We start from the raw sequence: 23,885 nt of genomic DNA on the forward strand, positions 1-23,885 counted from the left end.
ATGGAATTACAAAACACCACAAACTTATTTAGCAAACATCTTCTGGTCACATATACAAATCATTCGGAGAAATACATGAATACAAATATATACATACACACATATATACATACACACACACATATATATATATATATATATATATATATATACATACATACACACACACACACACACACACACAGTATATACAGCGACTTGAAGTGGAGTTTAAGTGGAAGTGCTGGAACACTTTTCCCTTCATGTTTGTAGCTTTATTGTCTCTCTGTCCAATTTGTCTGTTTATTTATATTTAAATGATGTGCACTCCTGTAAGAGCATTCAGGGATGAAAAGCTTTTTCACTGCCTGTCACACTAATACCTCTGATGGTTGTAGCGTTTTCTTTTTTTTTTATCACATCCTAGGCAAGAGTGTACAACTGCTGCCATTAACACAACATGCAACTTCCAGTTGTTGGAAGGGTTTATAGTGTGAAATTCAAATCATTGTTGCACTCAAAGATTTAAACTGTACACCATCCAACAGAGGGGCATTCCTTTTATTTATCTTTCTGGTATAGTGTGACAAAAATAATCATTATTGATGTGAAACAGTTTTCATGTTTTTGACACTTATAATGACCTGTATAAACTTTGCCTTGAGACAGGCTGAACCTGTGAAATTAATTCATTTTCAAACTGTGCAGTAGTTTTATACTGGTTAGTGTAAATGGAACTTGATACTGTACTAGACTACGGTTTTAGTGTTGTGCAATTTTCAGACCTTTTCAGATTTTTACATGAGTGTCTGTGGAACTGAATGTTCGGAGCCAGAGTGTGTGACATCATACTGGAGTGGAGAGCAGCTGTACACTGCTCTTAACACTGACATGTTTCATTTGTTTGAGAATTTGAACTGAACGGCATGTTAAAATCTTATAAAGATGCAAAGTCATTAATTAATAATTGCATTTCAATGTTAAGTAAGTTTAAAGAAACAAATATAAAACCGTTCCCAGCGTTCACAATTTAAATAATCAAAATATATCTAGTTTTTCATATAATTAGGCCCATATATTTTAACTATTGTGATGTTTTTAATATTTTACCATATGATTATATTTGTAATGTCTTTTTCGTGGCTTGTCAGTCACTTGTACAGCAAAAAGAAGCTGTAAATCACCTGTTATATGTACCTGAAGGTATCTTCTATGTCCTGGGTGGGACACAGATAAAGTTGAAGTTAAAGTTGAAGTAGACATTTTCATACCTTAACATGTTGAACATCTTTCATACATTATGGGTATTATTCAACTTTTAAAACCAGCAATCCAATTAATTGCCACTTTTTAACATCCAGCATTCACACAACAATGTATTCAAAATATTAGAGCCCTCAGCAGTAGAAAGCAAGAACATAAATAGAACTTTACAGAGCAAATACGGAGCATTGTTCAAACATTGACTATCCAGCCTGAAGGAGTTGATATGTACCAGTCCAGCGTTTAGAGCACACCTCCTCAGGCACTCATACATCCTGCTGTCAAGGATGTAGATGTATTTGAATGTTGTCGATATGACCGCCAGCCTTTTCCTCTTTCAACATGCCTGCAGCGATGCACCTCACTGTGCTTGTGTCCCTGTTTGCAGCGACTCTCTGTGAAAGTAAGTCAACATTTCACATAGTTACATGTTTAGTTGATGTATTTAACCTGTGTGAGATATAGAATATGGAAATCAAAAGATGCAAAGTTACGCAAACGGGGAACTTCCTGCAGCGAGAGGCAGGTTTGTTGGAGGTAGTTTTTTTCTCAACATACAGGAACACAATGTGGATTTAGTGCATTTTGTATGCCTTGAACAGCAATATCTGAGGTCAGGATTGCATCAAAAGTTGGACAACAATCAGCCTATAGTAACACAGAAATCTCCATATTTGGCGGTATGTTAATGTGTGTTGCTGTGAAATGCAAGTCAAAGTTTGCCTTTCTGCATTTTGTATGATACAAATAATTAAAGTGAAGTATGAACCGCTATTAAATCATAAGAGGGAGTTAAAGTAAATGGCAAGGTCACGCCTGGGAGGAAACTGAAGCAAATATTTAATCGGTGAAAGGGATCCTGAGCTAAACCTACAGTAATGTGGTGTCTGCTACTTCTGCAAACACTTGTACGCACACAGACACGTTTACACAATGCCAGCTGATCGCCAGCTGTTTGTCTGCATCATCAGTAAACACACGTCATGACAGTTATTTAGTTCTGCGTTATTAAACACGGCAACAGCCTAATCTGAATCTCAAACTGAAATGTGCCTAAAATACACGAAAAACAGCTTCATTAGTTGGCGAAATAATCTCACCTCAAGGTCTATTTAGAACCTATTATGGAGCATTTGATCGTGTCACACAATCTTCATCAGTAGATGGAGCAGTTGGATGACGTTTTCAGATCCTTTCCTTACAGTTAGTAAAATTACTAATACCACACAGTAAAATAATTAATTACAAGTAAAAGTTATGCATTGGAAATATTACTCAAGTAAAAAAAGGTATAATTAGGAAAATGTATTTAAAGTATCAAAAGTACTCAATGCAGAAACAAATGTCCCCTGTGAGTGTATGTACTATTATATAGCATTGGATTATTATTAGCCTACTCATGCATTCATGTTTAAGCAGCATTTTATTCTTGTAGTTGGTTGACGTTAAGCTAATCTTTAATCATTTTATAAATGGCTGCAACAAATAATTATTTCCATTGATCTGCTAAGTATTGTCTTGATCAATTCATTTATTGTTTAGTTTGTATAATGTGAGAAAGCAGTGAGAAATGTCGTTGCAATTATTGACACCTTCAAATGTCTTTTGTTCGACCAACAGTCCAAACCTCAAAATGAATTACAATTAAACATTTATTGTCATTTAAGACCAAAAAAAGCAACTTTTCGTATTTGCGAAACGTAAACCATGAAATGTTTGGCATTTTTACATGAATGAATGATCATGAACTGGAAATACTCAAGTAAAGTACAGATACCTCAAATATGTCACCTAGGCTTTAGCTACTGAATGGACTTTTTTTTTCAACTGCTGTTTTCCAAGTCAAGACTGAACTTTAAATATCAACACTACTGTTAGCAACATGGCCCCTGAAGTATCTAGACTTACAGGTCGGTCCGCCGAGCTGGTTTATATTTTGATTTCATACTGCTCTAATTTTACAACATGCTTTGGATAAAATCTACAAAAGCTTTAAAACACCTGAATCAAAAAGTACAGCACAAAACTACAGTGGCACTCATAAGTTTATGAACCTGTGCTAAAGTTGACTAAAAAGAGCAATAAAAAAAATGATCTTTTGGAAATTGATCTTAATGCCTTAATTAAAAATATGAGGAAAATCCATCCTTTAAGGACACCAAATTTTCTTTGTGAATGAATAATGTATTGTAAATAAATAAATGTTCTTCCTTAAAATACAGGCATAAGTAAGTACACCCCTATGTTAAATTCCCATAGAAGAAGGCAGATTTTTATTTTAAAGGCCAGTTATTTAATGGATCCAGGATACTATGCATCCTGATAAAGTTCCCTTGGCCTTTGGAATTAAAATAGCCCCACATCATCACATACCCTTCACCATACCTAGAGATTGGCATGGTTTTATTTCAGTTAACCTAGCTGGTTTGATTTGCATTGAGAGATGATTTTATGGAAAGTACCCCATGCCAGTCTCTAGGTATGGTGAAGGGGATGTGATGTTGTGAGGCTATTTTTTTATTCCTCTTTTTAGTCAACTTTAGCCTGGGTTCATAAACTTATGAGTGCCACTGTATTCTGTAGTCTTAGACCAACAAGATCAAACAAAAGTACATACATTTTCCCGCCTCGGGGGTATGGATTTGTGGCTTTCTTTAAGCTCATATTTGTTGAATGTGTATGAAACAAGTATTTTCATACAAAATAATTGCTTGTGTTTTACAACTAAGCTAAGCAAGGACACACCTCGATTAGGAAATACAGTTGTAACTTTAGAAACAGGTTAAAAACCCTTTTTATTGTGAAGTAGACAAATGTTTTTTTTCCTGCAGATGGTTAGAAGAGTCTTTGAGGATTCTGTAAATACCTTCACAGTAGCAGTAAGTGTTGTTAAATAACCCTCTGGCCAATGATTATTTACCTTCATTGGGGCTATAGACACTGAGGGCCTTCTGCTAACATACTAATAATGTTGCTGTTTGGCTTGGTGCAATAAACTCAGACTCCAACTATACTGTAGGCAATTTTATTTACTCTAGTGCATCAGAAATTGCAATAGTGCATATAAAATGTGGCAAAAGTCTACAGTTTATTACTCCATACCATCTTGCTATTGACCACTTTTTTGTTGTTGCGTCATCCAAGTCTGCTGGACTGAACCAGTGGAGCTGGGAATGGCTAACATTGTGGTAATGGATTAGTGTGTCCTACGAGGCTGCCGTTACTATGGCTAGGTGTTAACAGGAAGAAGTTGAATAAAGTCAGAGCACAAAGTAGCACAGTGTGTTCAGTGTGTCCCCTCACAGTGATAACACAAATATTGGACCTGATACTCTACTTCTTAAAAGAGTGGAATAGACCTTTTTCACGGCAGACATGTTGACATGTCATAGTAGGAATAGCACCGGTGTATTTAAAACCATTAATGATGGCTGCATTCCACTTAGGAGAGGCCCTGGTGTTGTGCATGCTGACTCACTGAAATAGTTTACTGGGACACTTGATGGAATTGAGCCATCGTTAAGGTTATCAACTTCAGCTGTGCTTTTCCTACTATGACAAGTCAAAATGTCTGCTGTGAAAAAGGTCCGTAGAGTGGCTAAACGTATCTGATTCTCCAACAAGTCTCCCTTGTGTGAACTCATGAATCATTGTTTTACTGCTTTTACACCCACTTACTTTTTTAGATGAGATGGGATAAGGAGGACACTTGTGTTAAATTAGTGTGTATTGCATGGCTGGGCGTCCAATAGGGAAGACAATACAAAATAGACTAATTTGCACGGTTCATTTTTATACAGTATTTCTTTATTTGAAGTAATATTGAATTGCTTACATTAAAATGTAAGAACAAATTAATTTGATCATGATAGCTTTGTGACTCGAATGTGATACAGAGGGAAAAACCTGGGCGAGTCCAAGTGCAGTACTGTGTTTGTGCATGCTGTGTCATAAAATGAAGCTAATCTAAAGTGGAGGTGGGCCCTTAAGCTTAGTCACCTCCTGTGCATAGGACACATTATTCAGCTACGCCTCTGCTTTTGGTTAAAAATATTAGTTTTGTGGGTGCCCAGATAGCCTAGTTGGTAGAGTGGGCGCCCAAATGTAGAGGTTTACTCCTCGATGCAGCGGGCCCGGGTCTGACTCCGACCTGCGGCCCTTTGCTGCATCGTGTCATTCCCCCCCCCCTCTCTCCCCTTTCATGTCTTCAGCTGTCCTGTCAAATAAAGGCCTAAAATGCCCCAAAAAACTATCTTAAAAAAAAAAAATATCAGTTTTGTTATCAACTTTGAAAAAGCCAACCCTCCATTAGCCTTATCTTGATCAGGTGCAAATGCTGTTCATCCTCCCAACGTTTTTTATGCTGTTTGTTTCTTTGCAGACATCACCACTTCCTCCACAACCAAACTTGCAAATGAGATAACAAGTGCTGCACACCACACCAGTTTGGCTGCAACAAAAACTAGTTTATTCAATGTGACAACCAACAACACACAACAGCCTCCAACAACAACACACCAGATTACCACTGCCGTCACTTCAGAAAACATTTCATCATTACCACCGCCCTTGACTTCCCCACAAACACCCAACAGGACAGAGGAAACACATCCCAGTGTCACTCCTCCTCAGACTACAACGACCAACCAGACATCCAACGAGACCGGTTTCCATGGATCAACACTCCCTCCTGCACCAGAATCACCAAACATCACCGCAATCACCACTGTAAACATAACCAGCCCAGGTCAGACTACTGTCAGAGCTGAGGGTTTAAAGGTTCATTCTTTATTCTGAATCGGAGAACAGTGAATCTACACCTCAAAATATTTGAAAAACATGACAAAATAGTGACAAAAATCCTGCAACATTTTCACTCATTTAGATATGGTCCCTTCGTAATTGCAAGAGATCAGTCTAAGAGCGGAGTGGAGCATTAAAATAACTGCAAGGCTGCAACTAACTTGTATTCACTCTAAAGCTGCATTGTTACATGTTTGGCCAATGGGGGATCTTAGAAGAAGACTCCAAACCAGCTGTCTTTTATTTTATATACAATCTTACGTAAGAGAAAAGCATGTGCTTAAATGTTCTGTCCTCTTAACACACTTCCAGTAAAGATTGAAGACCGCAGTTGACTTTGAGGTTTTTACTAGAGGCAATTGTGATACTGCAAAAAAAAAACATTACTGTACAATATATAAAATTACAGCGATTACAAATCCGTAAAATGTAAAAAATAATTAGTACAGAAACAGCTGTCATAAAAGAGTACATACAAATAATTCCCCAACAAGGGTATTAGAGAAGCATATAAAAGTTGCTTGTCGATATTTTTTATTCACAGATCTGACAAAAGGCTAAATGTAACAATACATTTTTTCACACTGCACATAGCCCCAGGCTAACAGAGCTGTTAGCCTTGGGCTAAGAAGGCGTTCACACTGACACATTCCTAGTGGGCTAACCTCGCCTTTAGCCCAGGGTTTGCTGGCCCTGCTCTAGACCAGCTTTCTGCTGGCAAATTTTAGAATTGCAATTATTTCTTTTTTAACAATCTTTCTTTTTGGACTGAAGCAGAAATGTAATATATTTTTGTTGAGTAGTTAAGAAGGTGACTTCTTGGTTTGTATCACCCTCAGATCTTTCACACGAGTGGGGTGACTTAGCAGCAAATCCCGGCCTCGTGGCTATCCTTTGCATCTTCTGTATCATCTTAGTCCTCGTGCTGGTGGTTGTCAGCTTGAAATGCATCCGATCACCGAGGTCCAACTTCGAGAGGCTTGAAGACGTGCCGATGGTGAGTTAGAAAACAGGAACCTGATGTTCAGATTTTCAATTTTTTTGTAAAACTACATTTTAACTACTTAAACATAATCCAATCTGTATGTAATTGGGTAGGCTACATTACACATTTGGATGAGTGTGAAAAAGTTATTCATAGTTCTAAGCAATGTTAATAGCGTACCTGTGAAACCAGTTGGTCATCTTTCATGAAATGTTGTACCAACATTCATTGTTTATCTAAAATTTAGTACAGTAATAATACCTGCAAAACTAATGACGCTAAATACACTTTGTATTTAGTGCTAATTAGTGTTAAAGCTTTAGTGCGTAACTTTTTGATATTAATGAACGTCCGTTACATTCTAGCCATTGCCAAATGAGTTGATACAAAGCTAATTAAGACTATCAGCTCCACACAACTGTCTCTGTATTTCTCAGCATGGCTATGTTCAGAAGATTGTGTCGTCCGTTGAATTTCCCGCGCAGAAGCTCGAGTGACTATAATGACCTCTTCTGAAGAGTCCATCATGTTTTTTTAATTCTCTGTGTCCTCCTTGCATACTAGCAACTGCGTGGAGGAGGGGTGCGGGCGCGTGCGCAATCACGGAAGGCTGTTGCCCCGTTTACACGAAGGGAAGACGCAGATATTTTCCTGCGGTTTGGCCTCTCATTTACACGAAAACCCTGTTTTTATCACAGAAAACGATTATTTCTAAAAACTCCGGCCAAAGTGGAGATTTTGGAAAACTTCGTTTGCACGTTTGCATGTAAACTGAGACAAACGGAGGTTTAGGCAGCCAAGAGAGAGAAAGAGGAAGTGATTCGTTGATGTTGTTGCTATTTTCGGGATTCTGATTGGCTAACGTGGGCTTGAGCTTCTTGTTACACTGCCACCTAAAGGTGTGGCATGCTCTTGACGGCATTGACGGCATATATACACGGGTACATGTAAACGAACACTTTTCTAAAAACGTAGATGTTCTAAATGTCCGTTTATGAAAATAGCCGGCCACGTGTAAACGTAGTCTGTATCATGTGGACGCGCCGACAGTGTTGTTGTCATGACTTAGAATTCCTCATGGGGACGACAGAAACTATACACTATAGCTTTAATGTTAGCAAGCTAACAAACTACTATAGAAAGGGAACATGGTAAACATTATACCTGCTAAACATCAGCATGTTAGCATTGTAATTGTGAATGATAGCATGCTGACGTTAGCATTTAGGTCAAAGTACCGCTGTGTCTAAGAACAGCTTCACAGAGCGGCTAACATGGCTGCAGAATCTAGGTCGTATTTTATATTTTTATGCATTTTCCTAAAATTGATTGCCAAATTCTTGAAGACATGACATTTTGACATTACATAAGCATCATAACATAAGCTTCTGTAACACTTGAACATTTTGTGCAAGTGTTACCACACTTAAATGAGACAATTCAACTCCAAGCAAAGATGGAAGATGACAAATACATGGTTTGAGACAAAGAACCAAGAAGAATACACAGTAAACAATGATATGACATGAATACACTGTGTGCACAATTATTAGGCAAGTGAGTATTTTGACATTATCGTCATTTTCATGCATATTTTCCAATTCCAAGCTATATAAACTTGAATGCTAATTTGATTTAAGCATTATCAGGTGATATGTATTTGTGTAATGAGGGATGGTGTGGCCTAAGTGATCAACACCCTATATCAAGGTGTGCATAATTATTAGGCAGCTTCTTTACCTCAGACAAAATGGGCAAAAAAAGTGATTTAACAGACTCTGAAAAGTCAAAATTTTTAAAATGCCTTTCAGAGGGATGCAGCACTCTTGAAGTAGCAAAGATATTGAGGCGTGATCACTGAAAAATCAAAGTTTTGTTGCAAATAGTCAACAGGGTCACAAGAAACGTGTGGAGAAAAAAAGACGCAGATTAACTGCTAGAGACTTGGGAAGAATTAAACGTGAAGTTACCAGGAACCCATTAACCTCCAGTGCCGCCATTTTCTAGAAATGCAACCTACCTAGAGTGTCCAGAAGTAAAAGGTGTTCAGTGCTCAGAGACATGGCCCAGGTAAGAAAGGCTGAAACACGACCACCACTTAACAAGACTCATAAGTTGAAACGTCAAGACTGGGCCAAGAAATATCTGAAGACAGATTTTTCAAAGGTTTTATGGACCGATGAAATGAGAGTGACTCTTGACGGACCAGATGGATGGGCCCATGGCTGGATCACTAATGATCAGAGCTCCACTTTGAGTCAGACGCCAGCAAGGTGGAGGTGGGGTACTGGTATGGGCTGCTATTATTAAGGATGAGCTAGTTGGACCTTTTCAGGTTGAAGATGGACTTAAAATCAACTCCCAAAACCACTGCCAGTTTTTAGAAGATAATTTCTTCAAGCAGTGGTACAGGAAAAAGTATATATCCTTCAAGAAGTCCATGATTTTTATGCAGGACAATTCTCTATCACATGCATCCAAGTACTCCACTGCATGGCTAGCCAGCAAAGGCCTTAAAGATGACAGAATAATGACATGGCCCCCTTCCTCACCTGACCTAAACCCCATTGAGAACTTGTGGGCCCTTCTTAAATATGAGATTTACAATGAGGGAAGACAATGCACCTCTTTGAACAGCATTTCGGAGGCTGTGGTTGCTGCTGCACAAAAAGTTGATCATCAACAGATCAAGAAACTAACAGATGGAAGGCTCATGACAGTTACTGAAAAGAAGGGTGGCTATATTGGTCACTGAATATTTCTTGAAATCAGAAGTGTTTATTTGAGCATTTTGAGTTTTATTCTTACTCTAAGAAATTGAAATAAACAAGTGAGATGGGAAAATTTTAGTTTTTCATTTAGTTGCATAATAATTCTGCACACATAGATATTCTCCTGAGAAAGACAAAAGTCACTTTTCCTTTGTTAAATATTCAGATTTGAGGTTTATTAAGATTTCTGATTGACAGAGCAATGTATTTGTTACAATACAATAAGTCCTCAGGAATACAACTTGCCTAACAGTTTTGCACACAGTGTATAGTGGGGTTCTGCCTTGTGTGTATTTCCACCAGCAGGGGGCAACATTCGTTAGGTAGAATATGGCAGCAGTAGGCTACAGTCTACAGTCTTGCTCTACAGGAAATTGAACCGTCAACCCTGGCTGTGTATAAGAGCTGACATTTAAAATGGATTAACTGGCATGTGTCATCTTCTTCCTTTCCCCCTCAGCAGTCATAGTTTGCTGCTTACTCTTTTACACAAACAGGAAGCCTGACTCCATTTCTCAGTTTGTGAAAAAAAGTATCAGAAATCGGACAGTGTGTGGTGAGCATGTAATGACAAAGCACTTTCTTCGGAAATTGAAGCTTATCATCAGCACTGTATCAGTGCGTCAGCATGTATTCAGACACTGTAAACCTGTAGGCTCAGATGTCACTTCAGATGAAAGTGTGACCAAGCATCAGATCTCCACTGTGTGAAAAACAGAGACACAAGCAAAACAATCTATAGAATATAACTACTGTTGCCAGCTATCTCTAAATCTTTATTGCCACACAAGTGCAGCCGCTGTAAATAGCTTTCAGGACGTTGTGTCTGATTAGAACAAAGTGTACTGCGTACACGGCAGCGCATACAGTACATGGCCAACAACATATGTGTCCACACACAAAAACAGCTGATTTCCCAAACTGAGCAGGTGATGATGAGCAGATAACTTGCAGGTTAAATAAGTGACAGGACTTTATTCTGTATATTAAAAGGCAATTTTACATAATTTACATCTACATATTTAGTGAAAATCTTATCTTATTTTTTTCCTGCATGTGGAGCTTCTGAACAGAATCAAACACATCTTCACACTGCACTCCATTTAATGTTCTCTAAATTAACATTGGAATGCTGCTTTGCAACTCCTTTTTAACACCACACTGGTTGCAGGTTAGTATAAATATGTTGTGTTCCTTTTAACCCTTTTGCTGTTTCCTTTCATTTCTTCAGAGCAAAGTCAACGAGGAGTCTCCATTCGCCCAGTACACAAAATGACAAAAGGGGCTTCAGACACTGAAATCCAGGAGGAGTCCAGTTTGCCGTACAACTCTTATTTCTTTACAGAACACTTTTGTCAATGACAGTGGATTATTTCTGCCCAGCTTTGACCTGCTTGGTTGGCTGCTTTTAATTCTGCTGATTGAAGCTGAATCAACTCTTTTTCCGTAGTTTCTTTTGAAAAAAGAATCAGCCTAAAAAGCATATTCATAATTGCACTCTTAAATGTAACATTATAGGAATACAGTACATTTTAAGTTTCCATGATGATTTAGGGATTTGTATCATCAACAGTGCATGGGAAGATGTACGCATTTCCAGTATTGAATGTGTACGTGAAAATAATGTATAAATGTCTGTATACATAGAAACGTAATTGGAATGTACAAGTGTATGTGAAGTATACAGTTTGTATTGTTATTTATTGCCATATATTATGTATAAATAATGTATACCCTGGCCTGAGACATCCAGCGTAGATTAGTTTTGATCTAGAAATAAACGTATTGGTTGAGTTACATTTTAGCAGGAACAGTGAAGAAACCCAATTTATTGGAATAATTATAGCCAAGAAATATTAAGACTGCCAACTAACCAAGGCAAGAGATGACATAACAAAGGAAACATATTTAGACTATCTACAAATAATGCCAACAAGTGCACTTGCTTGCTAAACCTTCAAATTCAAATACTGGTAGTTTATCTTTGCTGGATCTTCTGTTATCCTGGTCCTTTAGATTATTTCTGCCTTCTAAAAACAATGAAACTAGTCTGCAGAAACATAACAGGCCTTTTTTGTACAGCTAAAGACAAATGTTGTATATCTCTCACATACAATGTTGACACATAAAGTCCTCTGCATGTTCTGTGTGAGAGGACATGAAATGTGTCAACATTGTATGTGAATCGTATGTGCGTGGCAAAGCTTCTCTTATTCATTAATTGTTATTCGGTTAACATCCTATAGTGATGACTGAGACACACACAGCCTTCTTTCAATAGAAAATGAAACATTCAGACTACTTTCAAATTATTTTGACAAAGTAATTTTGCTGTACGTTTACGCTCAGGAGTTGCAGTAAATCCATGCTTTTAAAAATCTGGATGATCACGATATAAACCTCTTCTGTGTGCATTACACACTTGCTGCCAGACCAATGTAAAGTACATAATTGTGATATTTTCAATAAAATAAAAGGAATATTCCTAAAACAGTTAAAAGTTGTTTATTCCTTCTCCATATCACTGGTCAGGGGCGTTTCTAGGACTTGAGGAGGTTCAGGGCTTAGCCCGGACCCATTTAACTAAACTGAATGCAATGCAAAACAGGGATTGGCTTGCCCAGCTTGTTAATAGCCAGTGCATGTTTATTTTAGCTGCCCAGTTTGTAGATGCAGGTTAAATAGCACCAACATTTGGCCTAATCATTACTGGTCTGGCAACCCAAAGGCCAAGGTTTTGCTTCCAGATCTGTGTGGACTTATGATGTTGGGGGTCTTCTTCTTCTTTTTAGCATAAAACACTTCATTTCCTGCATTATGGTGAATTTTTAGGCTCCTATTAATGCCTTTTTCTGAATCAATGTATGCTGGAAATGTCTTTATGTGAAGGGAAACATAGATTACAATCCAAATATAAAAACATAATGGAATATATTGCAGTAAGGCTCTTAGGCATTCTGTATTGCTTTCAACTATTTATTCTCCTGTAGATCGACTTTTCTAATTATATCTGAGTCAGCACACATGTAGCCTAGGCAAAATTTACTCTTCCCACTTTTGCATCTTTTGTTGGGGATGTAACTTCAAATGAAATCATTAGTATTGCGCTCCTAAACTTTGTGTTAATGGCATCAATGTATTAGACTGATTTGGCTATGATTCCTCCGAAAATAATAGCAAAGCCCGTCTACGGAAAGCCGTTCCACTCCCTATTAAGCCCCATTGTACCTACTTTGGTTGCAGTTCCACCAGAGTTCCACTGGGGGTGATCACGGTCCAGTGCAAAATGAATGGGACCCTATGGAGCTAGACGGCTAAATTTGTCTCTTTCGCCTGATTGTCGTTGAGAAATCTCAGATTTGATTGTAGTTTTTGAAAGTTCAACATGGATTATAGGTCAAAAGTTGAATGAACGAGTACTTATGCCCTTTCGATTTGTTACAGGTTGAGTCGTTGTTGCCCATAACACGCTAGCATTCTGCTAATGAATGCTGATTGGTCAGTGAAGGACTGATTACGATCAGAGATCCCGCTTGACGGCATCCGAAGCAGAACCAGAATGCCAGAGTGAATATTTCGGCGTGGTCTTTAAAACATTAGCAAACCTCTTTCTAGCACGTGTATTAACAGGGAGAGTCTAATCTGTCAGCTGTGTTGTCGATGCCTCGAGAGAAAAAAGGAAGCGACTCAGAGCTTGCCGTAAAGCAGAATCTCTGGCCGTATATGTGTATGACGTCATTGACATTTTAAAAGGCTTTTTAGAACAAAAAAGCCACTTTAAAAAAATCTAACACCCAGCAGTGTGTATTTTCTTAGCCTCCCCTTTCAAATGCAACATTCAAATTACTAGACAAAAAATTATATTCTGAGAAAAGTGGATTTTGAGGGGTATAGCTCCATAGAGTCCCATTCATTCTGCACTGGCCTGTGAGCGCCCCCTATATGGAACTCTGGTGGAACTGCAACCAGTTCAGAAGCCGGAAGTAACGAGAGAGTGGAACTTCTTCCCATATTAGAAATTCTTTGATAATAGCTTTCCTCACGTAGAGACGGTTGCTAGGTGATAGCAACATATACAACAAGTTGGTCAGACCCTGCACGTAGCTGCCCATTCTATTCGCCTCGGAAAAAATATAGACTACTGGACAAAGTTACAGTTATACCATGAGTTCTACAATTTTTTTTTGCCATTTTGGGGCTTTTTTATTCTATTTTACTAAAAAAAATATATACATAAAACATTCGGGGCTGTACCCGGGTACGCCCAGGCAAGGGGGTAAGCCTCTCCCTGGAACGCGTAGCTCCTATGGCGCCATTTTGATGCTACCAAGCCATTACCTCCCGTTAGCATCCCATTGACTGCCATTCATTTTGGCGCCACTTTGACAGAGAATAACTTTACATCTTAAGCGTTTAAAGACTCTATTTGTCCATTGTTTATTTCTAAACACAACAATGTTTAAAAGGCTCCATTACCTTGTATCTCACGTTATGGCTCCGTAGTAGACGGTTTTTGTAAAAATAGGCTAACGATTGTGTCATAACCACGCGACTTACTGTCGCATAGTAGAGGAATTACCGTATAGTACAGGAGAAGCTCGCAGGCAGTTAAGACTCACATTAGCTGTTTAAGTTTAATTACTAATGTTAACTAGCATTTTAGTTAGCAATAAGCCTGTGCCTAATTATCTCCTTACATATACCTACGCTCTCCGTCTCTGTAAGATTGGGATTGATTGAGATTTCTCTTGGCACAGTTACCAGAAGACTTCCAACTTTCAGACAGGTTGTCACGTCACATCTACGTCTTCAAGCTCAGTTGGAGGCTGAGCAGTAACGCTCAGCCATCACTGGAAAAGTGCTTCTAATATCCTTCGCTGGTCTCCGTCCAGAGCAACGGGATCTGTTGGTCCAGTTTATATACTGTTTATGCGCCCAGGCCTAACGACGCCTCTGTCGTTGTTCTGATCCCTGACTCAGATTGATGTTATGCTCAGAAGAACCATCCAGCACTGTCTGTTGGCTTTTGACCAACACTTTAACATGTCAAGTTTGTCCAGATAGATGACTCAGATTCAAGAAATAAAGCATGTTGTCTGCAGGGTTTGATAGTGGAGGTTTTACCCTAAAAGGTCAGAGCCAGTAAGAGGACTGTGCCACTGTGGCCAAACTGAAACTGAAACTCTTGACTAAGAGTGATCTTGCTGTCTCAGCGTCTGTGTGTATAACATCACTGAAACTTTTCCAGCGAAAACATAAGTAGAAGTAGACGTCTGTCATATAGCCTAACTTGTTTGCCTAATAAATCTGATTTACAGACATCTGAATAACATCTGTGAATATGAGGGAGCCCTTATTTCAGTCCAATTGTTTTAGGTGAGACATGGATGGATGGATGGATGGATGGTTCGATAGATCAAGAAATAAATCAAGAAAGAGCAGCGATAAACTGCAAGGCGGCCTGTATGACCTAAATAAATGATAGATAAGCAAAAAAGTGCCTGGTGATTTGAATCCTGTCAGTTATGTGTGTGTGTGTGTGTGTGTGTGTGTGTGTGTGTGTGTGTGTGTGTGAGCAGTAAAAAGGTTTGAAAGCCACAGCAGACCTCGTGGTTAGTGTTGTTTACGTCCCACAGCTACACTTCCTGTCATGTGATCCGGCGGGGCGTCGACGTCACGGCCGACCGGGCACGCAGGCACGCAGCGCTGCATGTTGCAGAGTTTGAAGTCTAAACTAACTAACTAATCAGCGGCAATAAAATGGAAAAGACCCATAACTGCAGCAGTATTACCTGACCGACACCTCCAACAGGTCCAGTGGAATTTCCCTGCAAGGAAAACCCAGCGAGAGAAGACGGCCGCTGCGGTGAGTTAAACTTAGTCTTTACAATTAAACTTTCAAAACTGTGACATGACGGTAGATCCGCGTAGAGAGACAGACGATATATTTAATGTGTACGTCTTTCCCATGAAAAAGTAAGTTAGAAAACTGAAGGGCTGACAGTTTGCTCCTGGAAAAGAAAATTCTGAAAAATCACGGATTTCACTATGGGAGTCTTGTACTGGCCCTGCAGAATACATATAGGGACATAACGCTAGTATGTGATACTCAGACTTAGATACTTACGACTGATATAAACTTCACTAATGTTATATCTAATCCCTATTACATTCATTAGATTTAATAGTGTGTTTGTATTGCTTTAAAGCATATTTCCTTTAATATTCCCATTATAGCCTATTCCTGTAAAAAACATTGACAAAAAATAGGTAAAAACATGAAATAGCCTACTTCAACGGAAGAGTATTTATATCACTGTAATACATTTTTCTCATGGAGAATATCTTCTACAGTGTTTATTATAAGATCTGCGCAGCACATATTCAGTTGTAGTAGTTTCCAGTTGTGTTGTTTGTATGTAAGCAGGATTGTGTCTGTTAAACTGTTGGCATAATTCAACTTTGTGAGCAAACCCACATGGAATGTATTTCCCCAAAATATTTACGCATTCCCTCCTCCTGTCTTTATCTTCCTTCCTCCATATCTATTTCCTTCATTCTGTCTCTGTAGCCCCCCCTCTCTAAACACACACACACACACACACACACACACACACACACGCACAGTCTCTCCACTGCTTGACATACAGTAGTTTCATCTCTTTCTTTCATTAAATCTCTCCCTTTTCTCTTATTCAGTTAAAGAGAGAAGCTTTTGACCGACTCTTAGTCTCTCTCTCTCTCTCTCTCTCACACACACACACACACACACACACACACACACACACACACACACACACACACACACACACACACACAAACAGGCACGCACGCAAATTTTGTCAGACCTGTTTCAACCTGAAAGGAAAATGTGATCCTTCAAGTCATGCAGTGACATATATCCTATTGTATTTTTTACTGCACCTGCTGTGCTTACCTTCACACTAACAGTACAGTTGTAATTCTGCACAGAGCCTCTTCACGGTTAAAGTTATTCTGTCAGACCTGTTTGTCTGACGTGGAAAACTGGGAATCCTTTAGTCATCAATTTAACATTGTCAACACATCCTCTCTGTGTCCATTAGATGGCGTACTGCTCCAGGCAACACTGAGCCGCCTCCTCCTTTCCTTATCATCATCACCATCTGAGGGTGTTTCATCTGCAAACATTTGCAGAGCCCATGCCTAAATCTGCTTTTGTCTGTCTGCATGACTCACTGGTAATTCTACAGGAAAAAAAAGTGTTTCTCTTGTCGCTTCTTTAGAAATCACTGGTGAGGAGAAAAAAAACAACCTTGGGCTTTTATTGACAGGTGACTAAAATTCAGACTCTATTTGTCAGTTTTGAAGTTTCTCACAGCAGCAGTAGTGTAAGTGTAATTACTATTTTTGAATGTTGGTTTAAAGCTTTACGCTGTCCAGTTGCAGAAATGATGACATTTGTCATAGGTGTCGTGTTTAACAAAATGCAGAGTTGATGGTTTAATACTCAAGAACAAAGCGGTGACAGATAGATTATACTGTACTGATCCACTTAAAGAAATTAGTCTGCAGTAGAGAGCAAAGCAGAGTAAAAACACACCTATATCTAGATCGCTCCTGTCCCTCAGTGATTACTGTCCAAAGACACTATATCCTCTGTTTGCCTGAATGAGTAACTCAGTCACTCAGTTTGAGCCGGAAAACTACATGTGGTTTTCGCTAAGCTCCTTCTTGTGTAACGAGGGCGTGGCATGAAAAGATATTTGGCCTCAGCTAGTGGAGGTCAGACATCTCTCTCTGAAGTCTAAAAGCTATTTGAAGTTGAACATGTGGTGCTATTTTTGATGAAGGTTTTTGGTACACAATTACACCATTTACATCAAAGCACATGTTTATGTATCACATACATCATTATACAAGTACAATGTGTAATGCCACATTGCCATGGTCCAAGACAAGTGCAATAAAAATGATTTCCAAAAATGTAGTGTGTACTAGTATGTGTAAGAATATATAACTGAAATTGTTAAAGCAATAATTATTAGATATATATAATAGTACCTAGGTCAATAATAATTAGAGAATTAGATGAGAGGATTGATACTTTCATATCTGTACGCTAAATATGAAGCTAGAGCTAGCAGCGGGTTAGCTTAGCTTAGCACAAAGACTTGGAACAGGGGAAAACAGCTTGGCTCTGTGCAAAAGTAACTAAATCTGCCACCTGTAAAGCTCATTATTGTGTGTAAAAGGAACAAGTTATGGTTTTGAGTAATGTACCGGACTATTTGTTGGCCGGGAGCAGTCACTTGTCTTCGGCAAGACAATGTAAAACTATTTATTTAATATCCTATTACTGTAGAGGTAAGACATGTCAATCATAATGATAGTAACAATTCGTAGAAATGTGTGGGTGGTGGGGGTGAAGTGGGTGAAGGTTGTGAATCTCATTTTGCAGTGAAGCTCTTGAACGTTGCTCAGACGGTCCTTATCAGCTCAAATCTTAACAGACCTATGTGTGTCAACGACAGCATCACAAGACGCCTTGGGTGTTCACTTTATGACGGTTGGTTGTAGAATTTAACCCAAGAACACTGTTATTGAGATAGTTAATCATTACAAACTCTACTGTGCCAGGACAGGAGGGTTCACACAACACACACAGTGAACCTTTGAATAACTGCAGCACAAGATGTGATGAGATGTGTACTATATCATGCTGCTAGTCAATGTGAAAATGGTTATAGCATTAAAAGCAGGGTCACTGTTGTAAAATGTGAAATATTAATATTGAACAAATTGTTTACAAATTTTAATTAATTGAAAATAATCCAGATTTTTATGACTACAAACAGCTATAGCAAACAACATCCTGTATATTTGTCTTTCAACTTAGCACTGTTTGCATGTTTTAACTTGAAGACTTAAAGTGCTCATATTATGCTGTTTCCCTTTCCTTTATTGTGTTATATATCTTTTTTGTGCATGTTATAGGTTTACAAAGTGAACAAGCCCAAAGTCCACCCCAAAGGGACTTACCATCTCCAAGAGAAAACACTGTTCACAAACTGCTCCAAACAGCTCTATTGTAGTCCAGCCTTTACTTCTGTGACGAACGTGCGTCACTATGTAACACACCTTATAATGCTCACCTAGCTGCTAGCGTGGTACTAGGGTTGCACGATATTAACAAAATGTGATATTGATTATGAATATTGCGATATCGATATTAATTTCAATATTTTTAAACAGATGTAAAATTACAAAAGTTATGGGAAAACAAGTTAAACAACTTTTCTTATAACACAAGGTTTATTTCTACTGACAGTCATATTGGACTGGTCCAACATGAATAAATAAATAACGACCATGTCTACAGAACAGGACATGTTTTACTGGTTGTACAGTATAAAATATATAAGTAAAGAGAATTCAATTCAATTCAATTCAATTTTATTTATAGTATCAAATCATAACAAGAGATATCTCGAGACACTTTACAGATAGAGTAGGTCTAGACCAAACTCTGTACTTTACGAAGCCCCAACTATTACAGTGGTTGCCTCAAGAGCAAGTATTAGCAGTAGCTATTGCGACAGTGGCAAGGAAAAACTCCCTTTTTTTGTTAGGAAGAAACCTCGGACAGACCCAGACTCTTGGTAGGCGGTGTCTGACGGCACCAGTTGGGGGAGTGGTGAATGGTGGCAATAATAGTCATAATAAAGATAGTGAAGCAGTGATCACAATGGTAGTCATAGTAGTTCATGTCATAGTAGGGCACAGCAGGGCGTTACGGGGTGTAGTGTGGCACAGCAGCCTGGGTGGACGCGGTTGGACGCGGCAGGACGCAGTCGGACACTGCGGGGAAACGCAGAGCGTAGCAGGGTGTAGTAAGTCCATAGCGTCAGCTGCACCCAGGACCCCGGTGTAGGTGCCACCCAATTCCAAGGCGATGTTCTGGGTGAAGAAGAAGCAAAGGGACTCCGGGGAGAAAACTCCCCAGAGCTAGGTTAGTAACAGGCATTTCTGGGACTAAGATGCACACAAAAGGAGACAAGTGAAAAGAGAGAAGAGGGAGCGGCTCATTGTGTCCTTGGAAGGAGCTTCCCACAGCAGTCTAGAGTTATAAGAGAACAGGACACAACTTTTCTTTCTCTTCTCTGATTCGTTCTGTTTGTTGTCTCTATCTATTTCTTCACTTATACTGTCACTCTGTTGAAATATGAACACATGTCACATGGTTCGCTCCATAAGGTTTGTCACGTAGTGGACCCGTGTGCTGACGTGCACTAACATTAGCAAGTGGCACGTTAACTGGCCAATGAAACATGATCATTATAGCATTTCAAGCGAGCTCTAAATCAAACACAACTAAGCCACACAGCCAACGGACGGGACGCAGCACTCCACAAAATATTTTTTTTTTTGCATACTTATTGCGACACTTTGGATATATTGCGATAACGATATTGAGTCGATATATCTTGCACCCCTCGATATAATATTGCGCAACGTGATTTGCGATAACGATATTGAGTCGATATATCTTGCACCCCTACGTGGCACGCCCTCATACTCTGCAACTGACTAGCTAGCAGTGCTGACCTAGGTACTGCGCATGTGCGACTCCCAACAAAGATGGAACAGAAGTGAGATGCCTCACTCTGTAGCTAACACAGAGAGCTCAACACACAGGGTGAAAAGAGGAGCTGCAGCAATGTGCAGTACAACAAAAATATAGTGTTTTTTGAAAATTAAACCATGTAAACCTCTTCTGATATAACCTCTAAATACAATTATGAACCTGAAAATCAGCATAATATGAGCACTTTAAGTGGTTGACCTTCCTAATGCACCTGCCTTGAAAGCACGAATTAGGTGACTTCTCTGAGACCTTGCCAATTAGGCCCTTGAAAAGACGTTGGATGTAGTTGTCATTTCAGAAAAATCACAACTGACAACATTAATGACAGCTCCTTGGTGGAACACTCCTAAGTAGGGATGTCACGATACCAAAAATCTAGTATTCGGTACCGATAACAAAAGTACACAATACTCAATACTAAAGTCGATACCACACCACGGTGTGTGTAAATAAAAATAAGAGGAACAAAATAATAATAATACTTTACATTGCATTAAACATTAATTCCTTTATTTAAATATGGGTCATGTCACTCTTCTTTCAGTGTTTTCTTTTAGTTTCAACTTTCTGTTATGGTGTGGAGTGGAGGGGGCAAGGAGAGCGTGATTTACAAAAACGAAAACGTCAGTCTTCTGAACCCCACTGCCCGTTGCTTTGAAGCCTGGCATCACCACAACAGCCATCGTACGGTACCGTCTTTCATGAGTTCACCTGGAACTCCCAGACAGCAAGCATGTTTACAGTAATTACAGTGCCTTGCAAAAGTATTCACCTCCCTTGGCATTTTTCGTGTTTTGTTGCCTCACAACCTGGAATCAACATGGATTGTTTGAGGATTTGCATCATTCAATTTACAGAACATGCCCACAACTTTGAAGATGTTTTTTTTAATTTTTTTTTTATTGTGAAGCAAACAACAAATAGGACAAAATAACAGAAAAAGTCAATGTGCATAACTATTCACTCCCCTAAAATCAATACTTTTGTAGAGCCACCTTTTGCGGCAATCACAGCTCCAAGTCGCTTTGGATAAGTCTCTATGAGCTTGCCACATCTCACCACTGGGATTTTTGCCCATTCCTCCTTGCAAAACTGCTCCAGCTCCTTCAAGTTGGATGGTTTGCGCTTGTGAACAGCAATCTTTAAGTCTGACCACAGATTTTCTATTGGATTGAGGTCTGGGGTTTGACTAGGCCATTCCAACACATTTACATGTTTCCCCTTAAACCACTCAACTGTTGCTTTAGTAGTGTGTTTGGGGTCATTGTCCTGCTGGAAGGTGAACCTCCGTCCTAGCCTCAAATCACGCACAGAGTGGTACAGGTTTTGCTCAAGAATACCAGTTTCCCAGTCCCGGCTGCTGAAAGACATCCCCACAGCATGATGCTGCCACCACTATGTTTCACTGTGGGGATGGTGTTCTTTGGGTGATGTGATGTGTTGGGTTTGCGCCAGACATAACGTTTTCTTTGATGGCCGAAAAGTTCAATTTTAGTCTCATCAGACCAGAGCACCTTCCTCCATACATTTTGGGAGTCTCCCACGTGCCTTTCCGCAAACTCAAAACGTGCCATTTTGTTTTTTGCTGAAAGTAATGGCTTTCTTCTGGCCACTTTGCCATAAAGCCCAATTCTATGGAGCGTACGGCTTATTGTTGTCTTATGTACAGATACTCCAGTCTCTGCTGTGGAACTCTGCAGCTCCTCCAGGGTTACCTTAGGTCTTTGTGCTTCCTTTCTGATTAATGCCCTCCTTGCCCAGTCCATGAGTTTTGGTGGGCGGCCGTCTCTTGGCAGGTTTGCTGTTGTGCCATGTTCTTTTCATTTGGTTATGATAGATTTGATGGTGCTCCTGGGGATCATCAAAGATTTGGATATTTTTTAATAACCTAACCCTGACTTGTACTTCTCAACAACATTGTCCCTTACTTGTTTGGAGAGTTCCTTGGTCTTCATGGCAGTGTTTGGTTAGTGGTGCCTCTTGCTTAGGTGTTGCAACCTCTGGGGCCTTTCAAAAAAGGTGTGTATATGTAATGACAGATCATGTGACACTTAGATTGCACACAGGTGGACATAATTTCACTAAGTATGTGACTTCTGAAGGTAATTGGTTGCACCAGAGTTTTTTATGGACTTCATAACAAAGGGGGTGAATACATACGCACATGCCAATTTTCAGTTTTTTATTTCTAAAAAATAGTTTTATGTATATATTTTTCTCATTTCACTTCACCAACTTAGACTATTGTGTTCTGATCCATCACATAAAATTCAGATTAAAAAAACATTGAACTAAAGGCTGTAATGTAACAAAATAGGTAAAAAGCCAAGGGGGGTGAATACTTTTGCAAGGCACTGTACGTCTGTTTCTCTCTGCCGTTGTTGTTTTTCACAAAGAACCGGGCTGGTTAAAGTTAACTGATGTTATAGAGGTCCGTTAAAACAAGTGCTATCAGAGCACACGTTAGGTTGTGATAGAGAACGGCAGAGAGAAATAGACTCACTTGCGGTTTGGGAGTTCCAGGTGAAGTCGTGAAAGCCGCCGCCGTAGATGTATGGTAAAGCCAGAAGCTGAATGCAGTCAAGCCATACAAGGAGATGAGGGGCTATCATAGACAGTGAAAGGGGGCTTTTAGCTGTTTTCCCATGCTGGTCGGTGTTCTTCTTCAGCATTTAACGGCAGTCTAGAACATTTTTAACGTTAGGCGTATATACTGCCCCCGTCAGGTCCGGAAGGATTACATCCCCCAGTACCTGAAAAAATGAGTACCGGCACGTTTTCAGAATTTTGGTACCTTAGTATCGGTTCTCGTGACATCCCTACTCCTAAGAAAATCTTCATCCTTAAATGTAGAGCTGCACGATATGACTTAAAATCAAAATCACGATTAATTGCACATTTGACCTTGATAACGTTAAATGAACGACAATTAGTCACATTGTTTTAAATCATCTTTTCTGAAGCCAAAATGTTTCCAGACGACGGACACTGCGTTTATTTGGGCACAAGTTGCTCAGTTGACTCAGACTCTGTGTTTGAGTATCCTCCATTATGCTTTCCATGCAGCTGACTGGAAGATTTTATGCTTTTCTTTTTCATACATGATACTAAACTGGATACATTTGGGTTTGGTAGTGTGGGAAATTATAAAGGGCATTTTATAGACAAATTATTAGTTGAGTAATCAATAACGTAATCCGCAGATTCATTGATTTTAATATAAAAGACAGGGGAAGGAAGCACATAAAGCCTTAGTGTTAGATGTTTTTCTTTTACAGTGAAAACTTGATATAGGTGACAGTTTGGGATGCCGAGCGTTAATAAAACATTTGTATTGAAGGTTTTCTTGTTGTGTTTTATGATGTTTGTACAAAGATTAAACTGAATAGTAGATTGAAAGGACTATTATAGCCTAAGGGGTTTAATAATCATACACAAATCTCTGGTTCAGCGCCTT

General features: G+C 39.2%; 2 protein-coding genes across 3 annotated transcripts in view; both read left to right on the forward strand.

The window, feature by feature from the left end:
* Positions 1 to 1,488: 1,488 nt before the first annotated feature.
* On the forward strand, positions 1,489 to 12,294 carry LOC116053055 (integumentary mucin A.1-like). 2 transcript variants are annotated; one of them, XR_004105731.2, is made up of 5 exons: positions 1,489 to 1,645; positions 5,624 to 5,989; positions 6,885 to 7,042; positions 11,033 to 11,157; positions 11,204 to 12,294. XR_004105731.2 is itself a non-coding variant. In XM_031303927.2 (4 exons), exons 1-4 carry the CDS (start codon positions 1,585 to 1,587, stop codon positions 11,075 to 11,077), a joined length of 630 nt encoding a protein of 209 aa, XP_031159787.1. In that variant the 5' UTR covers positions 1,489 to 1,584; the 3' UTR covers positions 11,078 to 12,294. The 2 variants fall into 2 exon arrangements, 1 of the variants encoding a protein (XP_031159787.1); XM_031303927.2 differs by having other exon boundaries at positions 11,033 to 12,294.
* Positions 12,295 to 15,457: 3,163 nt separating this feature from the next.
* Positions 15,458 to 23,885, forward strand: part of LOC116053030 (cAMP-specific 3',5'-cyclic phosphodiesterase 4C-like) — a 107,122-nt gene continuing 98,694 nt past the window's right edge. The window contains exon 1 of the mRNA XM_031303891.2: positions 15,458 to 15,667. The gene's annotated coding sequence lies outside the window, so the exon portion shown is untranslated. The remainder of the gene's footprint in view (positions 15,668 to 23,885) is intronic.

The sequence above is a fragment of the Sander lucioperca genome, chromosome 11, assembly GCF_008315115.2.
Source record: "Sander lucioperca isolate FBNREF2018 chromosome 11, SLUC_FBN_1.2, whole genome shotgun sequence".
NCBI lineage: Eukaryota > Metazoa > Chordata > Actinopteri > Perciformes > Percidae > Sander > Sander lucioperca.

Bases quoted from the DNA above. Each gene is read 5' to 3' on its own strand.
- LOC116053055 (XM_031303927.2), top strand. From the start codon at position 1,585: ATGCCTGCAGCGATGCACCTCACTGTGCTTGTGTCCCTGTTTGCAGCG. The intron at 1,646-5,623 runs GTAAGTCAACAT...GTTTCTTTGCAG, and splicing joins TGCAGCGACTCTCTGTGAAA to ACATCACCACTTCCTCCACA. The intron at 5,990-6,884 runs GTCAGACTACTG...TATCACCCTCAG, and splicing joins TGTAAACATAACCAGCCCAG to ATCTTTCACACGAGTGGGGT.